General features: G+C 43.7%; 1 protein-coding gene across 1 annotated transcript; it reads right to left on the bottom strand.

Moving 5' to 3' along the window:
* Positions 1 to 5193: 5193 nt before the first annotated feature.
* On the bottom strand, positions 5194 to 21087 carry Lrrc52 (leucine rich repeat containing 52). Its single transcript, XM_036201955.1, has 2 exons — positions 20416 to 21087; positions 5194 to 5639 (listed from the first exon to the last, which is right to left on the bottom strand). The coding sequence occupies exons 1-2, from the start codon at positions 21026 to 21028 to the stop codon at positions 5323 to 5325; spliced, it is 930 nt and encodes a 309-aa protein (XP_036057848.1). The 5' UTR covers positions 21029 to 21087; the 3' UTR covers positions 5194 to 5322.
* Between the last annotated feature and the right edge of the window lie 1688 nt (positions 21088 to 22775).

The following is a 22775-nucleotide window of genomic DNA, read 5'->3' as shown; positions in this document are numbered from 1 at the left end:
GGATGGAGAAAGAGAGAGGGAGCAAATGAATATGTATTGCTGGTAGAGGAAAATATCAAACATGGTGTTAGGAAGACCTGGATATTTCCCATTTCAGTTGTGCTAAGTACTCATCAGTTGAAATGGGATGTCTGTGAATCTTCCTCACTTTGTTTTATCTATAGAGTGGGGTGGAGCACTAATGTCTTTCCATCTATAAGTCACCAAGGGGAGTTAACATTTGGCTCTGCTTCATTCCAAGATACCATATTACACAGGTGTGAGATTTCAAGGCGCCAACTTCCCATCAATCAGTATGGCAAAGTTGTGCTGACCTCATAGTACTGACTTGGTACCTCTGTGTATTTGGGAGTGCATGGAGAGCAGAAAAGGAAACTACGTGTTTTCCTCCATCACTCTCAACCTGTTTCTCTAGAGACAGAATCTGTCAGTGAACCTGGAGCTTACTAGCTTTTTGCTAGGTTGGTTATCTGCAATCCCCTCCAGTCCTGTTGTCCCTGCTTGCCTGTACCCTGTGCTGGGGTCAGGCATGAGCAGCCACACACATCTTTTTTTTATATGGAAATCCAAACTCAGGTCCTCCTGCTTGTGTAATGGGTGTTGTTACCCACCGATCTGTCTTCTCAACCCCAACACCCCTGCCTTTAATGAACATTTCTTTGGTTTCTAATGAGACTAAATACATCTTCCTGTGCTTGCTGTAAATCGTCTTTCCCTACCCCTTGTCAGTGTGTCTGTAGAGTTCTGTTTTCCTTTTCATTTTCAGCAGTCTCTTAAACTTTCTGGATAACCTATGGATAGTAACCCATAGGTTGTTAGATTTAGAGGTGGCCTTGGAGATATATAACCTCCCAACCACATCATTTGAGGACACTGAGTCCAAACACTGAAGCTCATACACAGAAGAAAAGCTGTAGCTTGAACTCAAAGTTCTTCTACCGTATCTTATGAAGCAGAGACCTTTTTGCAAGGTGGAAATTGCAGTAAGCAGTAAGCAGGAATGGCTGGGCAATGCTGATCCCTCCAGCTGTTATTCTTTCTAGGCCAAAGGGTCATTTGGCTTGACCCTTTGGTTGGGGCCTACCATGGACCAAAGAAGCTCTTGCAGCCTGTGAAGCCCAGAGCCTCATTATCCTCTCACACAAGTCTTTCTCAAAGACTGAAGAACATCGTAGAATATGCATTGATGACTACCCCTTCTGAGAACCTAAAGGACCTGAAGAACCCTGGTGCAGATGGGCCGTGGGCTTTACTTGGAGAAACACTTCAGAAGAAACTTCCATAAAGCTACCCGGTCAGTCTTCTGTCCCCACCTTCTTAGTGACTCCCATTCCAAAGAGAACTACAGGTGGTCCCCACACACCTACCTTCATTGTACTTCCAAGCTTTCACTCTTGACATCCAACTAAAATGGTTTCTCCTGCATAAAATTCTGTGATCTTCCAAGATCTCTGTTAAACATGACCTCCTGTACAAAATACCCCATTCATTTTTCTGGGACTTAAGTTCAGGGCCCAAGTGCCAGTGAAGTAGAGTGGGTAGTGTGAACATGGGCACGCTGTCTTTTGGAGTCATGATGGCTGTCCCTGGGGAAGGTGGGTAAAGATGTCTCTTGGAAGACAACAATTTTCTAGACCAGGTCATCTGTTCTTTTTATTTTTAATCCTCTATTTGTATTGGGTATACATGCACATCTTTATTTAGAAAGCAGCAGCTGTACACCAATAGTCATGAAAACAGCAGTCTTCCACCGCCCTGTTCCGTGCATCTCTTCCTCCCCCTTCATGAGAGACAGACACTTGAAACCCACTGGACTGATGACTCTTGAGATCTCCAAAAGACACACATTGCTCCTATGTAGCTTTTCAGTTTCAGATTCTGTCTGTTGACTCCACTGAGAAGGAGCAGTTAGCTCTGTCTTGCTTCCGAGTCTCTTCCACACATGTCCCTTTCTCTTCCCCACATTGTATGGATTATCCAAGTGTTTGTTTTTATTTTTGCCTCTGGGATGCGGTGAGACTCTGTCTTAGTGGTGTTACGAGCCACCTGGCAGTTCAAATCTGAACTTTGGGCACTCTTGTTTTTCCTAATTTTCCCTCCAAAAACACTTCCCCATCTTCATGTTTAGCCACTCATCAAAGACTGTAACTGTATTTCTGATCTTAATTTTTAAAATGTCTCCAGTTCCCTCTGTCTCCATGTCTCTGGCTCTCGGTTGGTTTCCCTGGTGTTTCCTGTGGAAGATGCAATGCTGCTGGTGTCATAGCTTCTTAGGCCTTACTCCTCTTTCCTTACCTGATAGCCAGGGCAAGTGGGAGGTTCTCCCCCCCCCCCCAAGCTCCTTCTCTTCTTATTTTTGCAGTGATGGGAATTAAACTCAGTATGCCGGGCAAATGCTCCAGCCCCAGAATGAGCTCTCCAAAGCAAAAAATAATTAGATATGATTTTTTTTTTATTTTTTATTTTTATTTTTATTTTTGTGAATAAAATTCTTGAGTGTATTTTAGGAGGAAATTCAAATTCCTTATCTTGGTGAGGTAGAGACAGTTTTGTTTTGTTTTTTGTTACCATACCAGTTTGTCTTCCTGGCATATACTTTTCCTTACAGTAAGGTTGGGGTGGCCATATAAAAAAGTTGAGTAGAAGTTACATGCGTCATTAGCTGCTTAGGCCCAGAAATGTACCTTTGTTTTCTTTTTCCAAGGTTCATGTTCTAGATAGGTGTACCTATCTCCCACTCAACACTTTCTTGCCTGTGTCTCCACCAAGGAGTAGCAGAACCCCCATGACCCGTGGTGTTCTCAGGGCCTGTTAGATCAGCTGCTCAGTCCACTCTGGAGCATGATCTTCATGGAGAAACCATTGTGAAAGAAGACTTCCAGGCCGGGCGGTGGTGGCGCACGCCTTTAATCCCAGCACTCGGAAGGCAGAGCCAGGCAGATGTCTGTGAGTTCGAGGCCAGCCTGGACTACCAAGTGAGTTCCAGGAAAAGGCGCAAAGCTACACAGAGCAACCCTGTCTTGAAAAACCAAACAACAACAACAACAACAACAAACCCTTCCATGTCTTCTGTCAAGACTCTCTTGGAAGTCCAACTTTCTGAGATAGTATTGATTAATAGTTTGGTACTAGGGGTGTATATGTTCTAAATATATGGTATGAAATTCTCAAAGGATTAAACAATGAAAAATATATTGGAGAAAACTATATATAATCAGATAGAGCTGGTTTGACTTCTGGCCTAGTTAGCTGTGTAGCATTTAGCAAGCAATTTTACCTCTTAAGTCTCAATTTCATACTCTAATTCAGTAATACTGACCTCATGAGATTCTAATGATTTAATAATATATACATACATGTGTATATACTCACACTTAAAATAATGTCTGGCTTCTAGAACTACCTAATATAGTTAGATATAATTACCATTATCATAAAAATATTCTAAATGCCAGTGTGGTATTCTGCATTGGATCACAGAACAGAAAAAGGGCATTAGGAGAAAACTGGTAAACTCCAGGGAAGTTTGGGATTTAATTAAGAGTGATATTCCTGCTGGGCTGTGGTGAGTTCGAGGCCATTCTGGTCTACAGAATAAGTTCTAGGATAGCCAGGGCCACACAGAGAAAATCTGTCTCAAAAAACAAAAAAACAAAACAAAAGAGTGCTATTCCAATACGCTTGTTAGTTTTGACAAACATACCATTGTACTATGAGGTGGCATTAGGAGAAGCTGGATGAGGTACACACAGGGACTTTCATTTCAAGTTGTCTGTAAGTCTGAAGTTGTTCCACAACACACATATTTACTAAAATAGATTTTCGTAGTTGGTATTCATTTTATTCTCACAGTTTCCCTGTGATTTATATTATATACAAAGGAAGAAACTGAGGTACCATACAGGAGTTGAATAGCTCGTCCATGGTCACCCCTCACTTGAGGATCACAGAGTAGGAATGATTGCTAGGCTGGGCTTTGAGTGGAATGCAGTGACTAACATTGAGCCTCTGCTTCGTGTGAGGCATCATCGTATGTACTGTGTAAGCAAAGAACAGAGGATATTGAAAGATATGCTCTCTGAACTTCAGATCATTAGTCAGAGCAGGAAGCCTGCATTTACAAAGCAATTAAATACAAAACGGGGCATAGGATCTCAGCTTCTATTCAGGGCCCATGCCCTAACTCATTGCACTAAAGAAACCAAAGGAAAGTGGTGATTAGAGATTTAGAGGGAAGAGTAGGTCTAGTTGGGGCTTTAGGGACGGCCACCTTCATGGGTGGGGACTATCATCTGAACCTTCGCCAGCAGTTTGATTGGATCTTGGTAGCAAGCCAAGAGAAACCTGGGATGTGTCTTCGGGCCTGCCTTGAGCTGCCCTGCTCTTCTACTGCCCTTCCCTCTATGTGAGCACTGCTGCCAGCGGGGCCACACCTGCGTACGCCTGGCTGCCCTGCTGTGCACTTGGGGCAGGACAGCAGTTCACAGAGCACAGGGTGTTGCACAGGGCATCAGTGTTGATGTCCGGCAGCCAGCAGTTCAACAATTGCTCCACTTCTGAGCATACTTCTGCAGACTGGAGTTTGCTCCTGTGTGGCTGAGTACCTCAGAAATACGAGGGTCACATTGACCACTTGACCCCAGGATTGAATTAATCTAGTAGTGAATGTGTACAGAGCTGGTTACAATGCTAGGCATTTGATAAGAATTCTGTTACTAGTGATACTTCTGTGTACCTCATACCTCTGTTTGGCCAAGGCATTGTAACATAGTAATTATATCTAACTATATTAGATTGTAAACCTTTAATTATATTGCTAAGTGTTTGCCAACAGTGGTTAAATATGCCCAGTCCTCAGGTTCTCACCAGTAGGCTACACGAATATCATCTGATCATTGAGATAATTATGAGATGGCATGTGAAGAAAACTCATGGCCACATAGTACTTTTGACTTCTCTGCAGATTGTTTGCTCTTTAAGAAAGATTTTTTAAAGTTCTTGGGTTTTTCATCTCTCTCCAGCATTTACTTTGAGACATTGTAAGTAAATACAAGTCCACTTGTTTTTAGGGTGGGATTCCTTGGTATTTAGAGGAATCCATCAATTTTTCTGGACTTTGTTTTACTCCATCCTGCTGAGATTAAGGAAGTGTGTGTGGGCTGGTGGAGCAGGAAGGGACTGGCCTCAGAAATGACCACCAAATATTTTATTTATTTTACTGGGAGGCTTCAATCTCCAAGACAGTGGTGGTAAGATGGGAGGGTGTGTGAGAAAGCAGGGAGCCAGACCAGGGAAGGCACAATTGGTAGTGGTCTCTGGCAGCTAGATCAGCTGAGGGAATCGATTCTGGAAGTAAGTGTTGCCTCGAAAAATCTGGTCGGTGACTCTACTCCCAGACTCATCTTCAGTATCATCCCCGGCCGACTTTCGGTGAGCGTTCTGGTATAGCACAGCACACACACCTGTGAGCCAGGCGGCCACAGTGCCGGCAGCGAAGATGCAGAAGCCAACAAGCAGTAGGAAGATGTAGTCCTGTTGGTCCAGGTGTGTCATGCACTTGTACTGGAGTGGGTTTCCCACTTGTGTGATGGGCCACCCTTTCAGCTCAGTGGGCTCCACGCACGTGGCATTCTGACCATCTGTGAAGAGAACACAGCAGGCAGGGTGCTGACACAGCAGGCTTCCCAGTGTCCTCAGCCAAAGGGCAAGGGTGTCTGGACCTCATGGCTCAAAGTGTGGCCTATGGTCCAATGGCATTGGTGTCATCTAGATTTTGTTAGAAATGCAGAATCTCAGGCCCACACTCCTCAACAGGAGTCCCATGGTGTTCAGTGGCATACTAAAATTTGAAAAGTGCTGTGCCTGGGACTATGTCTTGCCCCTAGGCTTTGCTACATTCAGACCATGATAATGGCCTTTGCTTAAGACCCTCTTTAAGGGAAGGAGAGACTCCAATGGCAGGTTGGAAACTTAAGCATGGAATGTTAGAACTTCTGCACTGCCCATCTCACAGGCACAGACCATGATGTGTATTCTCAGGGTAGTTACCAGGATTGACAGGCATGGATGAGAAGAAAGGCCACTAGCCAGGTACGCACAATACTTGGAGCTCTATCCTCAGCTCCGTTTTTCTAGCTCTTTGTACTCTACCATGCTGATGCTGAGGTGTATGCTGAGGCACCCAAGTAAACGTACCCAGTATATTTATGATGAATAAATAAGCTCCAGCTCAGAGTCAAGACTAGGGTTCGCAATGACCACAAGTTAATCCCAATTGCAACTACTATTTTCTAAGCTTTTAGTGTAGGCTGACCTATACATTTTATCACATGTAATGCTTACAACCATCTTGATGCTTATAATATTTTTTAAATCTTCATTTTATAAACAAGGAAATGGAGACTTAGGAAGTTTCATGATTTGGAGGTTCTAGGTAACTCAAAGGACCTAGCCAGAAGACTATAGACAGAAAACCAAGACTGAGCTGTTCCAGGCAGTGTAGAGACATGGGAACTATAACCAGAAGATGTAACAGAGAAGATTCTTCTAACTATAGAATAGGAACTGTGCAACTATGTGGTAGCATCCATGTCCTTGGTGACAAGGAAGTTGGGGAAGTAGGGTGGACTAGGAAACCTTAACAGAAGCCAGAGGCAGGAGAATTCTCAAGGTGTTGGCTGGAAGGATGCCAGGTGGGTCTTGGGGGCCTAGAAGGAACAGCTGAAAGGTAGGAAAGTTACACCTGGGGTGTCTGCGAGTCATGGTGTTGCTGATGAGCTGTTGGAGGAGGGTGTAAACCTAGGAGGCCAAAGACTGTACCATTGCTTGCAGCGATCACTGAGGACAGGAGAGAGTGAGGCCAGGTATCCCTGTGGGCCACCATGCTCCAGTGGATGTTGTTCACGTAGAGGGAAAGGGGCTGTGGGCATGGAGGGGCTGAAACACAGTCAGTCGCGTCTTGGCCTAACTGAAGGCTTCCTGAGCTCTGCCTGAGAGTTCAAGAATGGAGCTAGGAGGAAGCTGCTGAAACTTCCAGGATTCCATCCAGACAGGATTCTCAGGTCACCTGCTCAAACTGCCAGAGAAAGACAGACTTGAAAAAGGAAAACGTGGGATCCTGAGGGTCGGAGCTGTGTCTAGGGGTTTATCTCATTCTATTTTTAAGAAGATTTGGCTTTCAAATTGGGGCTTGGGCGGCAGAGATGAGACTAAACATTAAACACACACTTCCCCATTTCAGAGCATTAACTTTGAAAGGAGCAATTAGGCAGTGATTTTAATGCATTGTTAGGCTGCTATGCGAGTGAGGGATGTGGGTGGCTCCTTAGGAGGGAGGCTGGGCTTTTCCACAGTTCCCCATCTCCCTTCCCCCATCACATCACTGTCAAGGCTGAACTTCTCTCTCGGTCTCCCTGCTCTGTGCTTGCAAGTTTATCAGCTACGGTCCAGGTCACACACAAATGCCAGACTGCTTCCCCCAGGTTTCGCTTTTTCTAGACTCACGTGATGTAAAATGTTCCTGTGATCCCCATGTGGGCCTCAGTATAACACCCCCAGTGCCTGTCCTGGCTCCTCTCAGCACTTGCCCCCTTCATTCTTTCTCTCTGGTGGCTCTCCTGGTGGCTCCCCAGTCTAAACGTCTTAAGTTTGATCACATCTTGCCCTGGCTCTCATCTGTGCATCACACAACTCATGGCATGGACAGCCTCTTTCTTCAGTCTTTGCCTCATCAAGCTCTTCCCATTCCCCAAGAACTAACCTTAGAGCTTCTCTGCTCCTACAAGACCTTTCCCATCCATCAGTCCTCACAGGTTATAGGACATGCTGTGGTTCCCTCCTGATCTCATCCACAGCCTTGCCCGGTATCATTATAGTGCATTTGCCACAGTCTACCTGTGTGTAATGCTTATTTCCATGCCTGCCTTTTCTATTCTACCAGAGGGAGTTTTAGCTCTTGAAGGTGTAAAGTATATCTGATCATGATTTTATTAATAAGAAATATTAGTCACTGCTATTTGTAAGTATTTGGAGTTTTTTTCTTTTTTCTTTTAGTAAGTTTTAAAGACAATTGGATTCTAGTTAAATTGTTAAAGACAATCGGATTCTAGTTTAATTCTACTGTGGTTAGAAACATGTTCTGTCATTTTGAAAATCCTTAGAAATTTCTCGATAATTTGCATTATGGCCTAGCATCAGGCCAATTTTAGTAAATTTTCTTTGTTCTGAAAAATACATATTTTACTTAGATTGTGGTATTATGGAGATCTACACCTCCCTGACTTTTTGTTTGTTTGTTTGTTTTTTGAGACAGTGTTTCTCTGTGTAGCTTTGCACCTGTCCTAGAACTCACAGAGATCCCGCCTGGCTCTGCCTCCTGAGTGCTGGGATTAAAGGTGTGCGCCACCACCACCCTGCTTACCTTGCTGACTTTTAAAGTTAATTTAAATTTTATCTTTGCATGCCTGTGTGTGTGTGTGAAGGTAGAGGTTGATATCTTCTCTTAATCTCCCCCTTATATATTTTGAGACAGTCTCTCACTGAACCTGGAGCTCACTCTTTCGTTTGGCCTGGTCTGCCAACAAGCCTCAGGAATTCACTTGTCTCCACCCCTCCAGTGCTGGGCTATAGAAATGGATGGCCATGTCTGGCTTTTAACATTGGCTGCTGGGGATCCAATCTCAGGCCCTCAGGCCTGAATAGCAAGCCCTTTACCCACGGAGTCATCTCCCACTCTCTTTTGCTTACTTCTTGTTTTGTTTTGTTTTTTTCGAGACAGGGTTTCTCTCTGTAGCTTTGCACCTTTCCTGGAACTCGCTTTGTAGACCAGGCTGGCCTTGAACTCACAGAGATCCATCTGGCTCTACTTCCGATTGCTGGGATTAAAGGCGTGGGCCGCCACTGCCCGGCAATTTACTTCTTAATCTATAAAGACAGATTGCCCCTGAGTTCTTGTTAGTCTATTGGTTGTCTTTTGTTCCTGTGGGAAGGAATTTTACCTTTTGTAGATAAATTCTTAACTCAAAAACCTCATGTAAAAGTCAGCGTTCCATTTAGATCTGTCATGTTTTAACCTCTGTTAAAAAGATGCACTGGGGTTGGGGATTTAGCTCAGTGGTAGAACGCTTGCCTAGCAAGCGCAAGGCCCTGGGTTCGGTCCTCAGCTCCAACAAAAGAAAAAAAGAAGATGTGAGAAAGCTCTAACCGTTGCCTTGCAGTTACCGAGCAACGGCTCTTACTGTCGTGAAGCTCCTTGTTGTAAAGAGTGCCGTCACCTTAGTGTGGCTGGACTGAATTCCTTTTAGCCAGGGTTTGCATTGCTCATCTTTCCCATTCTTTTAGTGCTTCCGTTTCCTTATATTTAAGGTATATTTTTGTGTGCAACTTACAGCTGGGATGTTTCTCCCCACCCAAGCTAGTAAAACTTGGCCAGTCCATTGACATCTTGTATCTAGTCACTTACTTGTTTCCCTTTTATTTCATTTATTTTTTTGTCCTATTTCTTTGCTTTTTTTTTTTTTGCCTTCTTGTTTATTATTTGAATCCATTTTCTTAGCTTGTTAGTAAATATATTATTTTTCTAGTCTGATTTGGTGATTCAGAGATTATATACCTGTGTACTTGTGTATTTGATGTGTGCCAGATATCATATGAAGCATTTATAGAATTTAGCTGTAAAACCTACTCTGAACCAATTTGGAGGGCAGTTTTAAATACTGCAAGACTAGGGAATGAATAAACTACATATCTATTTTCCATCTTACTAGGGCTACCACATGCTATGCACTGGCCAACTCTAGGGGCTCCGTTCACACTATAGAGTGTACCTAGGCCCCTGATAACCTTCTTTCAGTACTACTCCAGTGAGCCCAAGCATCTGCCCCAGTTAAAACTCCCAGGCACAATTACAGATGTGATTAATGTTTAACTACTTGCAAATGGTTCCTAAGGCAACATAAACTATCACCTTGTTTATTTCTACACACAGCATCTTACTCACAGGCATGCATGTCTTCCAGAACCAGGTGTATGCAGAAACCAGGGAGTCTGTGCTTAGAACTGTAATACATTAGTTGTAAAAGGCTATGTGGCCTGCCTTTGGTCCTTCTAAGAGGACTCTTTCCTTGGCCTGAAGAAAAGCTCATAGTTCTGGGCACCAGCCATACTCCAGATGCCCAGGCATTTGGTACAGAAGAAAGCAGTGCCCCCCACCCCCATGCAGGCTATATCCTACTGTGTGCTCAGTGAACTCTCTGGGATTTGGTGGGGGGTGAGCCTCAAAGAGGTGGCAGGGTATTTGGAAAGGATGGGACACTGACTCCCTAGTGGTGCAAATAAAATGTTGCATCTTTCATTTAAAAATTACTTGACTGGGCTGAGAAAAAAAAAAAAAAAAAAGAATCTCATTCAACCCAGGCTATCATGGTAAAACTACTGGCTGATCATATGAACAAACATGAGAACATAGTCTAATTGACAGCTACTAGACTCCATCAAGGGTCTAAGACTGGCAACATCTACAAGGTCAAAGTAACAACTCCAACAGGCACTAAATCTCACACATAGTTAAGATTAGTAGCTAAAATGATGAAGTCAGAGATGTACAGAGGGAGGCTTCAGCCACCTCTTACTGGGTGGGCAGTATGTGATCATCTCCCTGGTTGGCCCATAAGAATATGCAGGGTGTCACCCCTGATTGACTTGGCCTCCCATATGCTCAGAGAATTAACTAATCTCCACAGAAATCACCCCATCTTTGTCCAGTTTCTTTAGTGTTGGGAGTTTCCTTGGAGTTCTTTAATTTCTCATTTCTCCTTAATACAGTTTGCTTTTGCTTTGCTTATCCTCCCATGAGTTCACATATTTAGGCATTGTGAGCACTAGACAATGACTTAGAGAGCCACTGTCCCAGGTTGACTTCTAGTGACCATTGAGTGTCTGGCACCTTCAATTCCTGGGTCACACCTATCTGAACCCAAAATCCCCATTGCTCTGAAAAGAACTTCATTACTACCATGATGTGCTGTCTGATCACAGGTCAAAAACAATGGGACCTATTGATTCTGGACTAAATCCTCCCAAACTCTGAGCCAACAGTCATGTTCTCATGGTAAGTCAGAAGTGTCAGGTATTTTATTATGGTGATGGGAAGATGCCTGGGCAGGTGTGTAGCTCAATGTATTTCCCACAATTGTCTAAGCTAAACCTCAGGAGTTATCCTTCACTTTTCCTTTTATTTTCCTAATTTCATTCAGTCATTTGATGCAATATTTATTGGACATTTTCTCTTTGTCAGACTTAGTGCTATTTCCTAAAGGTGCAGGCACACTGTCATAGTTCTCCCAGTATATTAAGACAGAGGTTAAATTAATACAAATTTATTACCTACAGTTTTTCCAGAGAGGAAGTCTAAGAACCATGAGAAGGCCAGTTCAATCCTAAGTCCTTTTGTTTCCACCTTCCAAATTCTTCTGTCCTATGGCTCTACCCCTCCATTCCCACGGCTGCTGTAGGCCTCTCCTGTTGGTCTACAGGAGCTTAATTCCTAACTCTGTCTCCAGACTTGCCTGCCTTTCAGGGCTTCACGTGATACATAGGATGACCCTCAGACAATTATTCAGAGTCATTTAGGATAGACCCTTGTCTCACTTTCTAGTTGCATCAATCATGTTGCATTCCTCAAGGATAAGGTGCTCTTTATCTATACAGATGGGACAGTGAACTAGAGAACCACCATCTCAGGCCTTGCACTCATGCTTTCTAGAAGCCTGAGTTTGCTGGGTGGTTTGAGAAGCCACATGGAGAACTCTGGTGCTTCACTGATTGAAAGACCTTTAGACAACTTACTCTCAGGGATGCCCTTTGGGTCGAATAAGGGAGCCTGTCAGAATCACTGGTTAGCCACTCTTTTGGGGGTGGTTTAGTCACTTCCCTTTCTGCTCCTTCACTGTCCTCAGAAAGATGATCATCTAGCATCAAGGCCAGGGAGGATTTTATAAGATATGACAGCCAGGCTGGCAGAGCAGTTAACAATGTTTGAACCATCTACTGCACAGAAATTAAATCTCATTTTCTCTCAGCTCTTCTCCCCACCTGCCTCTATTCTTTATTTCTTTTTTTCTTTTTTTTTTTTTTTTTTGGTGGGGGATCTTGGAGCTGAGTTAACATTTATAGTGAAATGGTCAAAGATCTGAATTCACTCTGGAAATCTAAGTTTTGGCACAGCTGAGGGTGACTTTGTACTTGGTGCGTTGAAATGGGGCCCATTATCCTATTACAGCTGCCTGGATACAGATAAAATAGCCTCAGGATGGAACTAAGATGTTCTCTGCTCAAATGCTCTGAAAATGACTTGGACCTGAAGCAGCACATGACCCATCCCATCTGGTTCCTGCAGATGTCCCTCAGCTGCTCTGTGTACCCACCTCTGGGGCACCTTTGCCTAGATTCCTCCTTGACTTTTGGGCCCCACCACCGGGGCTCAGTTAGAACTGCCCAAGGACTACAATTTAAGAGGTGACACAAGAGGACCCTCTGTCCTAAAACTGCTCCATTCCTACCTCTGAATCCTTAATTCCTGATTGTTTCCTGTCAAACTGAAATGCCCCATGAGGGAAACACTTCAAAACATTACTACCCATTAGCATCTCAGTGCGACTTAATTTGTTCTCTACTTGGAACAGCCCCAGAAGCTTTAGAACACAGGATGTTGCCATAGGCTCTCTGAGAAGTGGCCTAAGGACACTTGTATTGGCAGTTCCATGACTCAGAATCACAGCATGTGAGATTTTTGTGCTCATTAGAGTTTAAGGATCTCTGTTTGGGTGTGTCAGGCCTGGGAAGAAAGACTGGGACACTGACTCCCTAGTGGTGGAGGACCAGTAGAACAATGCCAGAGCTACAGGCTTCCTGCTTCTTAATTTCCCTCCCTAACTATGGTAGTAGCCATCTTTGCTAGGAATACCTCCTTCTCCACTTTTACCCATCATGCACTTGTTTACCTGGGATCCTGTCTGTTGAGCATTGCTCTCTTCTTCTATCATGGACACCTTGTTTTTCTACTTATGTATGAAGCCTGCAGATACAAGGGATCTTGGAGAATTTCAAGTTCTATTCTCCAACTTTGAAGACAAGTAAAGTGAGACTCGGAGTAAGGGAGCAGCTCTCCTAAGGTCACACACAGGTGCTGCCCCCAGGCCGGGGCTTTCTGGCTTTCCACTCTCTTTTACATCTCTTCTATTCCTACACAGTCTGATTAGGCAGGAATGAGGACTTCTTTGTCTGTGACACAACAATCTTCATGTATTTTGCATGCATAAGAGTATAATAAATGTTCTAGAGTCAAATAGACTGATGTGCCAAATAACATGTACTATTTTTGTATAAAAATGGAGAATAACCTGGAACTTGGATGTCAGGATATATCCATACTGTGCCAAACCAGACCCAGCAGTCACTTACCTGTGAGGATACTTGCTATAGTTTGGATATGAAATGTTTCCTCAAAACTCATGTTGACAGCTTGATCACCAATGTAATATTCAGATGTGGGGTCTTTGGGAACTAACTGATTCATTGGTTCTCTGACCTAATCAGTGGGTTAACCCGCTGATGAATTCGGAATTTGAGGCCATTACTGGCAAGTGGTAGAAACTAAAAAGTGGGGTCTCATTATAGGAAGTTGCTCACTTTGTAGTGGGTCCCTTCCTCCTGTATCTCTCTGCCATAAGCCTAGAAACCGTGGAGCCAGACAACTGTAGACTTAAATCTTTGAAACATAAACCCCGGCTACCTTTATCTCCTTTAGGTTGTCTTCTCAGGCCTCTTACCACAGCAAAAACAAACACCAAACAAACACCAGCTTCCTCCAACACAAACTAAAACACTCCCGGATTCTAAAGCCTCTGCTTAAGGTTCCTTTGTTAAATGGCTTCTCCAGCACTGTGGGAGCCCCTACCCTGTGTGGCTATTTAAACGGACAGACATGAAATAACAGTTAGAAATGCAGGTCAGTGCTACTCCACATTTCAAGAGCTTGACAGCCACACACAGCTAATGGCCACTGTATTGGATATCACATAGAAAGTGTTTCCAGTGCTGCAGAAGCATCTGATGGGCTGCCCTGGGCCAGACTTTGGGGGTCAAGGGGAAGCAGACATAGAGACCAGGAGCTCAGAGCTGAGCAAGTTTTGGAGAACATCCTAGGAATATTTAGCCCTGTCCCACTAGGGACAACAAATATCCCGGGAATTCAACTGCCACCCTCACCTTCACATAGCATTAATGACTGGAAAATTACAGCTTCAGCCAGGAATTAGTTCACCTACTTGCTGACCTGGGCTGAAAAGGAAGTGGAATGCATGCATCTGTTTTTAACCCTGTACTCATCAAGGCTCAGCAGGGAACCTGACATCTGGCATAGCATAACATACTTCCATTTCTGCTATCTTCTGCATTTGGAAAGTGAACTGTGTAAGACAGAATACTTTTATGTATCTGGTTAGAGTGTCATTGTAGGATTTTGTTTGAATAATACTTGTATAATAATATAATAATAGTCTTGCTCCTTTGGGAAAGTTACAATATTCCTGTTTTGTGCAGCATTATGATGAATTGAGGTGAGCAAAACATTCCAGTTTCTTGTAGAGCCCCCCTTTCGGGGGTCCCGAGCCTAGGATGTGATATATAGATGGGCATATCCTCATTCCTCTTCTTGAGACCCCTTCATCTCCTTTCAGGACCCCTGTTTCCTTCAAGGTTTCCCACAGTTGCTGAATTCACATTAGCTAATTAGAGATCCCAGTAGTTTACCCCTTCCTCTTATAGGAGAGTTGATAACAGTGCAGGGATGCTGTATTATTCTCCTCAGGAAGTTAGTATTCTTGCAGGGACCTTTTCAAGGTCATGGCATTGGGGGCGTGAATATCCTATGTCTAATTTCAGCTCAGTAGTAGGCAGCAGTTGGGGAGGCATTGGAGTAAAGCTTTGCTCAGCACTTGCAAATCACAAGGCTATGCCACCCCACAGTTGGATTGACTTTCTTGTCTTCCATGGAAAGCTGTATATCCATACCTGCCTCTGGAAATGGAATATTCTTTAGGTTGAGCTTAAAGACCCAGACTCGGTGGTGTAGGCACAGCCACCTTGGTGGTGCAGGTTCATCCTGAGTCTCGTAACTCACTGATAGGTAACCAGGTCTTTACTTTGACCTTCAGGGTGACTCTCCTCCAGGGTCTGAAAGTCTGGCTTCACAGTTTATCTAATATCCAACTCCTTCCAGGAGTCCCCTTGCCTCTTCCCTCCTGTATTACAATTCTGGGATTTAATGATCACCTTCCCAAGTTCTATGCACAACCCATCTATATCTCTATAGTCCTATTTCCTGGACACTATTTTGTGTGTTGAGCCTTCTTGAAGTCCACCCCTTGTCCAAGGAATCACTTGGCTGACATCTTCTCTACAATATATTGTGCATATCTCTTATCTACCAACTAGTTGTTTACAAAATGCTTATAAAGTGTCAAACTTAATGCTAATAGCTGTTCGTAAATGTGCTTATTTCATCATTATGACAGTCCTAGGTGGGTTGCTTCTATTATTATCCATGTCTTAAAGACGAGGAAAGAAATTGAAGGTCAGATATACCACCACAGAGAGATTAAGTGACTTATCTGATATCTTACTGATAGTAAGCATCAGGCTAGGATCATAACCCAAGTGTATTTCTCTTCAGAACCTGAGCTCTTAGCACTGGGCTCTGTTGTCTGAACGGTGGCTGTCCATCACTTGTAGCCAAGATTGATATAAGTGTGTGTCTAGGCATATACTGGCTCCAGTTTTATTTAGCTCTGCTATGCCCCAGACTTTGGGGCACATAACAATGGGGCTGATCTTCTAGACTCACATGAGTCTCTGTATACAGCTCTCTGAGCCTGGGTTAGTCATACCCACTGGCAATTGTTCGGTAATGGGAGTCACTCAAAATACGTTTGAAGGGATGAACAGATGAACTAAACAGTAGCATAGAAATTTGTTACTTCACTGCTTTAAAAAAAAAAACTTGTTTATTTTTATTTTATGTGTATGAGTGGGTTGTTTGTCTGTATGTATTGTAAGTGCACCACATGCATGCAGTGCCTGCAGAGATCAAAAGAGGGTGTCAGATCCTGTGGAACTGGAGTTACAGACAGTGGTTAGCTTTTATTGTGAGTGCGGGGAGCTAGGGACTGAACCTAGGTCTTCTGCAAGAACAAGTGATCTTACCTACTGAGACATATTTCCAGCCCCTCACTTCTTGCTTTATCAGTGACATGTAGACTGTCACAGCAACACCATACTGCCCTTAATACTGCACTACAGGGACCATACGAATGCTAAAGGATAGTATCTCCTTGCATCAACAGAACCTATTTACAACTGGAGTCTCCTTTGCAACCAGGCTACTTTGCTTATGTCATTGAAATTCTTTCTGTGTCCTGAACTGGCTATCTGGGGAAGAAGTGTGAGTTCCATTCTAGAACATGTCACGCTCCCCATTTTGACAGCAACTATAGGATATAAGTAGGAGAGTTTGCAAATGAGAGTTCACCATTAATGTTTGTCTATAGCAAAGGTATTTCTACCCCATAAATAAAGTCTAGCATTAAAGTCTAGCTAGAGGGTGTGAGACATCTAGTGAATTTGACTGTGTGTTCAGTTTGGTGTATGTTTGTGTGCATAAGTGGATACACGTGCATTTATACATGTAAGTACGCTATTTAAATGTAATTTATAGGCACACACACATATGGTGATACCTACCTTTGTGTTTGTGTATATGTTCATGTGTTTTTATGTGTATTTGCATACATGTATGCTCATTTTTTGTTTTGTTTTGTTTGTTTGTTTGTTTGTTTGTTTTTCGAGACAGGGTTTCTCTGTGTAATAGCTCTAGCTGTCCTGAAACTCACTTTCTAGGCCAGGCTGGCCTTGAACTCACAGGGATCTGTCTGCCTCTGCTTCCCAAGTGCTAGCATTAAAGGCGTGTGCCACCACCTCCCATCTCATGACCCTGTTCATGTGTGTACATACACGTGTGTGCAAGTGAGAAGATGGGGGAAGAGGAGGAGGAAGAAGGAAAGGATGAATATGAGACTGAATAAGACCCAAATGAGGGCTAACACTAAAGTAGACTTTTCCTTTTAGAGTTTGGGTAGATGATGTGAAATCTGGACAAGTAAAGGAATATTACAGCTACTTTTTTTGATAGTGCCTGTTAACAATAACAACAACAACAACAACAACAAAACAACAACAACAACAAAAAGATCTTTTATGAGTCCTAAGTAGTAGGCAGATATGAAGTAAAACTGGTTTAGTTATATTTAACTAACCTGACATAAGATATGATTTTCAGATTTAAAAGATAATATGGTCTCATAAAGACCTTGCTATAGTTTTTGCCTAACATGTTTCCCGAAGGTCCGTGTGTTAAAGGTTTGATCCCTAGTCCATGTAGTTATTAGTAGGTGGAGGAACCTTAAAGAGGAGGGGACTAGATGGAGGAACTTGTGCAGCTGTGTGCATGCCCTTGCAGGGGAGATTGGGACCCCAGTCCCTTCAGCAGCCCCCTCTGTCACAGGTTCACTGTGACACATTGCTTTGTACAGTCCAAAAGCAGACCATGGAACCTTCAAAACTCTGAGCCCAAATAGTAGATTCTCTCAGGTATTTTGCCAACTGACCCTAAACTCCATAGCTCAGACCTCAACTTGAAATCAGTTTTTTTTTTTTTTTTTTTTTAACATTTATTAGTGGTGTGATCATGATTAAGACAGCCTATGTCCTCATCCAATGACAGAATTAAAAATATCAATTCTAGTCTCTTCTACAGGCTAGTGGCACAGAATTTATTTAATGTTTGGTGTGATATCCAAGCAAAGAAAATGAGACATGTGAGGAAAACTGCCACTGTTGCAGAGATTCATCTGGCCTTGGCCTATTCTTGTTTTCTGAGATATCAGCAATGAACAAGAACAATGGGGTCATATTTCTCCAAGAAGTGGTCGGGAAGGCTCCTCTGAGCCTCTGGACAGCAGAGGGGGGCGGATGAGCAGATCAGCAGTTGTGGGTCCCACTGGCTATAGAGGAAAACTGTGTCTGCCTCTTATCTGTGAGGGATTTATGAGCTTGGCAAGATTGATATGCTTTCTCCTGTCTTTGAAAACATGCAGCAAAACAGATCTGTTTTATAATCTTGTTCAATTGTGGATTGAATGGAATGAGTCAAGGAGTCCAAAGGAGTCAGCCTGAAAATTCCGAGAAGACACAACTGTAAGAGCAGAAATGTGATTAAGGAAAATTGTATGAGAGGTGAAAGCTTGGTGAATTGCATGGTAGGCTTAGGAGCTGGAATAGAAGGTAAATTGCCATGGGGTAGTCAGCTAGGGTAGGAGGTTGCCCTGGCAACCTGGTGGCCACCACTCAAGGGAAATTTGTATATATAGCTGGATTACACAAATACATGACTTGTACAGGGTTGGGCCTGTCAACATTCTGCGGTGGAGTGGAGGAGGGCCTCCTAAGGTCTTACCCCTACCCGAGGAGTTTTTGGTAGTTAGTGGTTACCAGGAAAGGGGAAGACATTTTCTTCAGTGATGTAGCCAATGTCCCTGTATTCCTGTAAATATCACCTTGCCTATGTTCATGTGAACAACTCTAACTCATCAATCTCTCTCCCACAGACATACATGTGCGTGCGTGTGTGCGCACGCGCGTGCGCTCCCCCCCCCCCCCCACCCCCCTGACATGAACAAGAAGGAAGACTAGGTGGAAAGAAGAAGGTTAGTGGGGATGGAAGGGGGGTAAGAGACATAATGGGGGTGACTATAACATATTATATGTAATTAACAAATGCTAATTAACACATTTGAGCTCTAAAAATGTGTATATGGGGATTTGGTTTGGTGTAATATCCAAGCAAAGAAGATGAGACATGTGAGGAAAAACTGTCCCCCTTGCAGAGATTTATCTGGCCTTGGTCAGATGAATGTGGGAATGGCAAGGAAAGGTGCTGTCTTCACACCAGATACATATGTGAACTGGCAGGTACAATCCCATTTAGGAACGCCATGCCATGCAGGGAAGTTGACTCTCTAGTGGAGATCTCTGTAGAAAGCACACAGTACCAGTGGATACAAAACATTCTCTGACACTTAGAAAAGATAGTACAGAAGCTGTCTTCACTCTTGTCTTCAGACTTAGCGCTAATGAGATTTCTGACGAAGTTACAGCTCCTTTTTGTTTATTCTAACAATACAAGCTGAAATCTTTGGCAGCAGAGTCAGATGCCCATGGCACAAAAGGTAAGGAGGCACTCACTCTGAGTGCTTATTCTCAGTGCCTCCTTAAATTCTGGCCGGGAATCCTGTTTGCTTCACTCTGGTGTCCTGCCTGCCTGGAAGGCCTTCTGAGACTCGGCCACTGGGAGGTCTGGAAGGCAGGTTTTCACTGGGGGTCATCGTGACTCTTTCCACCAGTTTCTGCAAGGTTATTCTTGGCCAGGAATCGCCAAGTGGACAATACCAGTAGCTCAGGGCTTTCGGTTAGGGGCCTCATTTCTCGGAAGCTCTGACTTCCCTGAGGTTGAAGGATACAGCAGGGTTCCTGGGAAGAAGATATGAGGCACTGGGGAACTGAAGGAGCCATGGCAGAGAGGCTTGGGTCAGTGGCTGGAGAGGTAGCATCTATTGGACCTCTCCCAGGTAAGGCTCTAACACTGGACTCCCTTAGCCTGACTGAGCATCGTGATCTGTCCTCTTCTTCATGTTATTCTCTCCTTTCTTGTGAGGTCAGCATTTGGAAACAAATCACAGCCTTCCTTTCTCTCCTCTGTCTTCTGCCGTCCCTGGAGCGCCCATGCCACTCTCCCTGTGGAACTTCCCCTTCCACATCTCACGGTCTGGTTGGATTCTCTCTCACCTCTGAATGGCTGAATTTCTTTTAGATCACTGCACTCATTAGATTCACATAGTTTACCAATGGAGCCCAGTGTCCCTGAATTACCCTACATTACATTACAACTACAATACTTACATTTACATACACATTTTATTGGCTACAATTCTGCAAATTATGTACTATAGACCAGTTTTATGGATGGGAAAAAAAAAACTGAGGTGCAGAGAAATGAGATTTTTCTAAAGACAGACAAATAGTAGGTGACATGTCTGAACTCTGAATTCTCATTCTAGAACTTTTCCTATTAAGCCTTGTTACCTCTCCGGTCAACCCAAGGAGAGGCCAGGCCAAGCAGTAACAGTGCTTTTGGTTATTTTCACCCAGCTTCCCTCCCACTCTGACCATCTTTTGACTTACCTTTTCAGAAACCAAGTCCTCTTGTCCCATCACATCCTTCCCCACTCCCAATCAGTCCCTCACCTGGGTGATCCCTGTGGGACAATAGTAAGTGGATGGCGAAGTCCAGGAAATCACAGGTACAGTTCCAGGGGTTTCCACTTAGATACACGGTCTGGAGTAACACCAAGTAGTGCAGTTCCAGTCTCTGCAACCCGGTGTTCCGGAGGTCCAGGAACCGCAAAGAGCTGGTGTTGGCAAAGGTGTATTCGTTCAGAGATGACAGGTGAGGGTTGTTTGAAATGTTCAGCCGCACCAGGTTGCTGAGCACTGAGAAGCTGAATGGGGAGATGGAAGTTATGTTGTTGGAGCTGAGGTCGAGGTAGATGAGTTTGAAGACCCCGATGAAGGTATAATCCATCAGCTCTCGAATCCGGTTGTTCTGACAGTCCAGGTAAACAAGGTCACTGAGGAATCCCAGCTGCATGGCTGGTAAATTAGTGATTTTGTTATTGCTCAGGAGTAGCCTCCGGGTGTTCAGAGGAATGTCAGGTGGGTATTCCATTAGCTGCATATCTGTGCAAGATACTTCTTGGTCTTGACACAGACAGTTGGTTGGGCACTTGGACCCTGATACCAGCCCCATTCCTAGAGAAAAGAGTAACAACTGGGGGCCAGGGCCTGAAGCAAGGGACATATTAAGACTCCACGGTTCCCTCCTTCTACCTTCCTGAGGGCGGGCACAAGCTGTCCTTCTGATCTGAAGGCTGCTGAGGGGTGGGGCGGGGCAGGGCAGGGGATGGGTGCTGGAAAAAACTAACACTCTAGCTTTGTGCAAAGCAATTTTCCATTACAGGAGAACTGAACAGAAGTTGAAACGCGAGGCCCAGTGCCCTGCTGCTGGCTTGGTGGCTCTGCCTCTTGCTCAGTCCGGAGTGCTGTTGGAAGCTTGCCCACTTGGCGGCTTTGAAAGGTCTCACCCTTCCCCTGCCTTTGTAAGTGAAGGGGAGCCAGGGGAGAGCCACATGACAATGAGGTTGCCAGTTGACACTTTTGTGATGTCAGCAGCCCCAGGAGACTGCCAGGCAGAGGGAAAGCTTCTCAGCTCTTCTGGGAGTTTTGGGGTGTTTTGTGTATGTAGGTAAGCTTGCTCTCTGGAGGAGTTGGGCATGTGGGCATGGGGGGACATGTATAAGGGCACTGTGTGTATGTGTGTGTGCCAGGGCATGCTTGGGGTGTTCATACCAGCTCCCCAAAGAAGTGTCAGAGAGGATGTGGCTAGAACCCATAGAGGGACCTGGGATATCTCCAGCCCCATCATCCTTTCTGATGATCAGTGCCCAGAGTGGATTTTTTTTTTTTTTTTTTGAGTTCTGAATTTTGAGGGGTGCCAGCTGTTTTTAGATGATAGGAAGAGGGTTTGCCTCTTTTGTAATAAAGCAATAGGAATTGCTCTGATAAGGCAGGACTCTCAGATTATATTTCTAGGTTGTATACATTCTTGTCTACATTTGGGGGGCGGGAGAGAGAGAGAGGGGGAGAGAGAGAGAGAGAGAGAGAGAGAGAGAGAGAGAGAGAGAGAGAGAGAGAGATTGAGAGAGAGAGAGAGCACATTAGTATTTTTTAAAGACTTTTTTTCAACAATTGTAAGGTACTCTACTTAAAACAAAGCCCAAATGTACATATTAAAACAAAACCAAAAACCAAGTGTGATAATATGAGTAATTTATCACTTGCATTCACCTAGAACTTAAACACATTGGTGCTTCTTCTGTGAGTTTCTTCTGCTCAATAACTGCTCACAGATGATAGGAGCCTTTTGGAGGCATGGGGTCTGGAAGTTCTCTCTGGGATGTGTAACTTACTCCATGGGGGAAGGCATGAGGTCAGAAATGAAGATAAAACATCTTGGGAGTTAAAATTGTATATTTATGGAAAATAGGATCTTACTCTTTAGAAGACTTCATATATAATGTAGATGGGAGTATTAATAACTCAATGAAACCTGAATTTAGCTTAGCATAGTGCCTGGCACTAGGCATATAATAAATATTTATTGAATGAATGATGCGTGAATGTCTCTGATGGTTTGCTTCCTTTTCTTGCTTCTCTGCCAAGAGAGAAATTAATAAAGTCAAGTGGATTCATGGCTAGTTAGCTAATGCTTGATTTTGTTTACTGACTCAGCATTTCTTGGGTGACTGGCTGGGAATTAACATGATGACTTAGAGATGTTTACTAAATTGAAAGTGACCTTCTTTAAGCAGAAATTTCAATCACTTAATGTAATGCCCTAAATGATAGTTATACTAATTGAAACAAGATTTAATTGATAGGGAAGCCAGCCTTCCTTTGTAGTTAAAATAAATTCTGTTTTAAAAACATAAAAACATAAGCAAGTCCCTCCCTAGAGCCTCGAAAATTGCTCACGAGATAAATTTAGA

This window comes from Onychomys torridus, chromosome 11, assembly GCF_903995425.1.
Source record: "Onychomys torridus chromosome 11, mOncTor1.1, whole genome shotgun sequence".
Classification (NCBI taxonomy): domain Eukaryota; kingdom Metazoa; phylum Chordata; class Mammalia; order Rodentia; family Cricetidae; genus Onychomys; species Onychomys torridus.
This window is presented reverse-complemented; position numbering and strand designations above follow the sequence as displayed.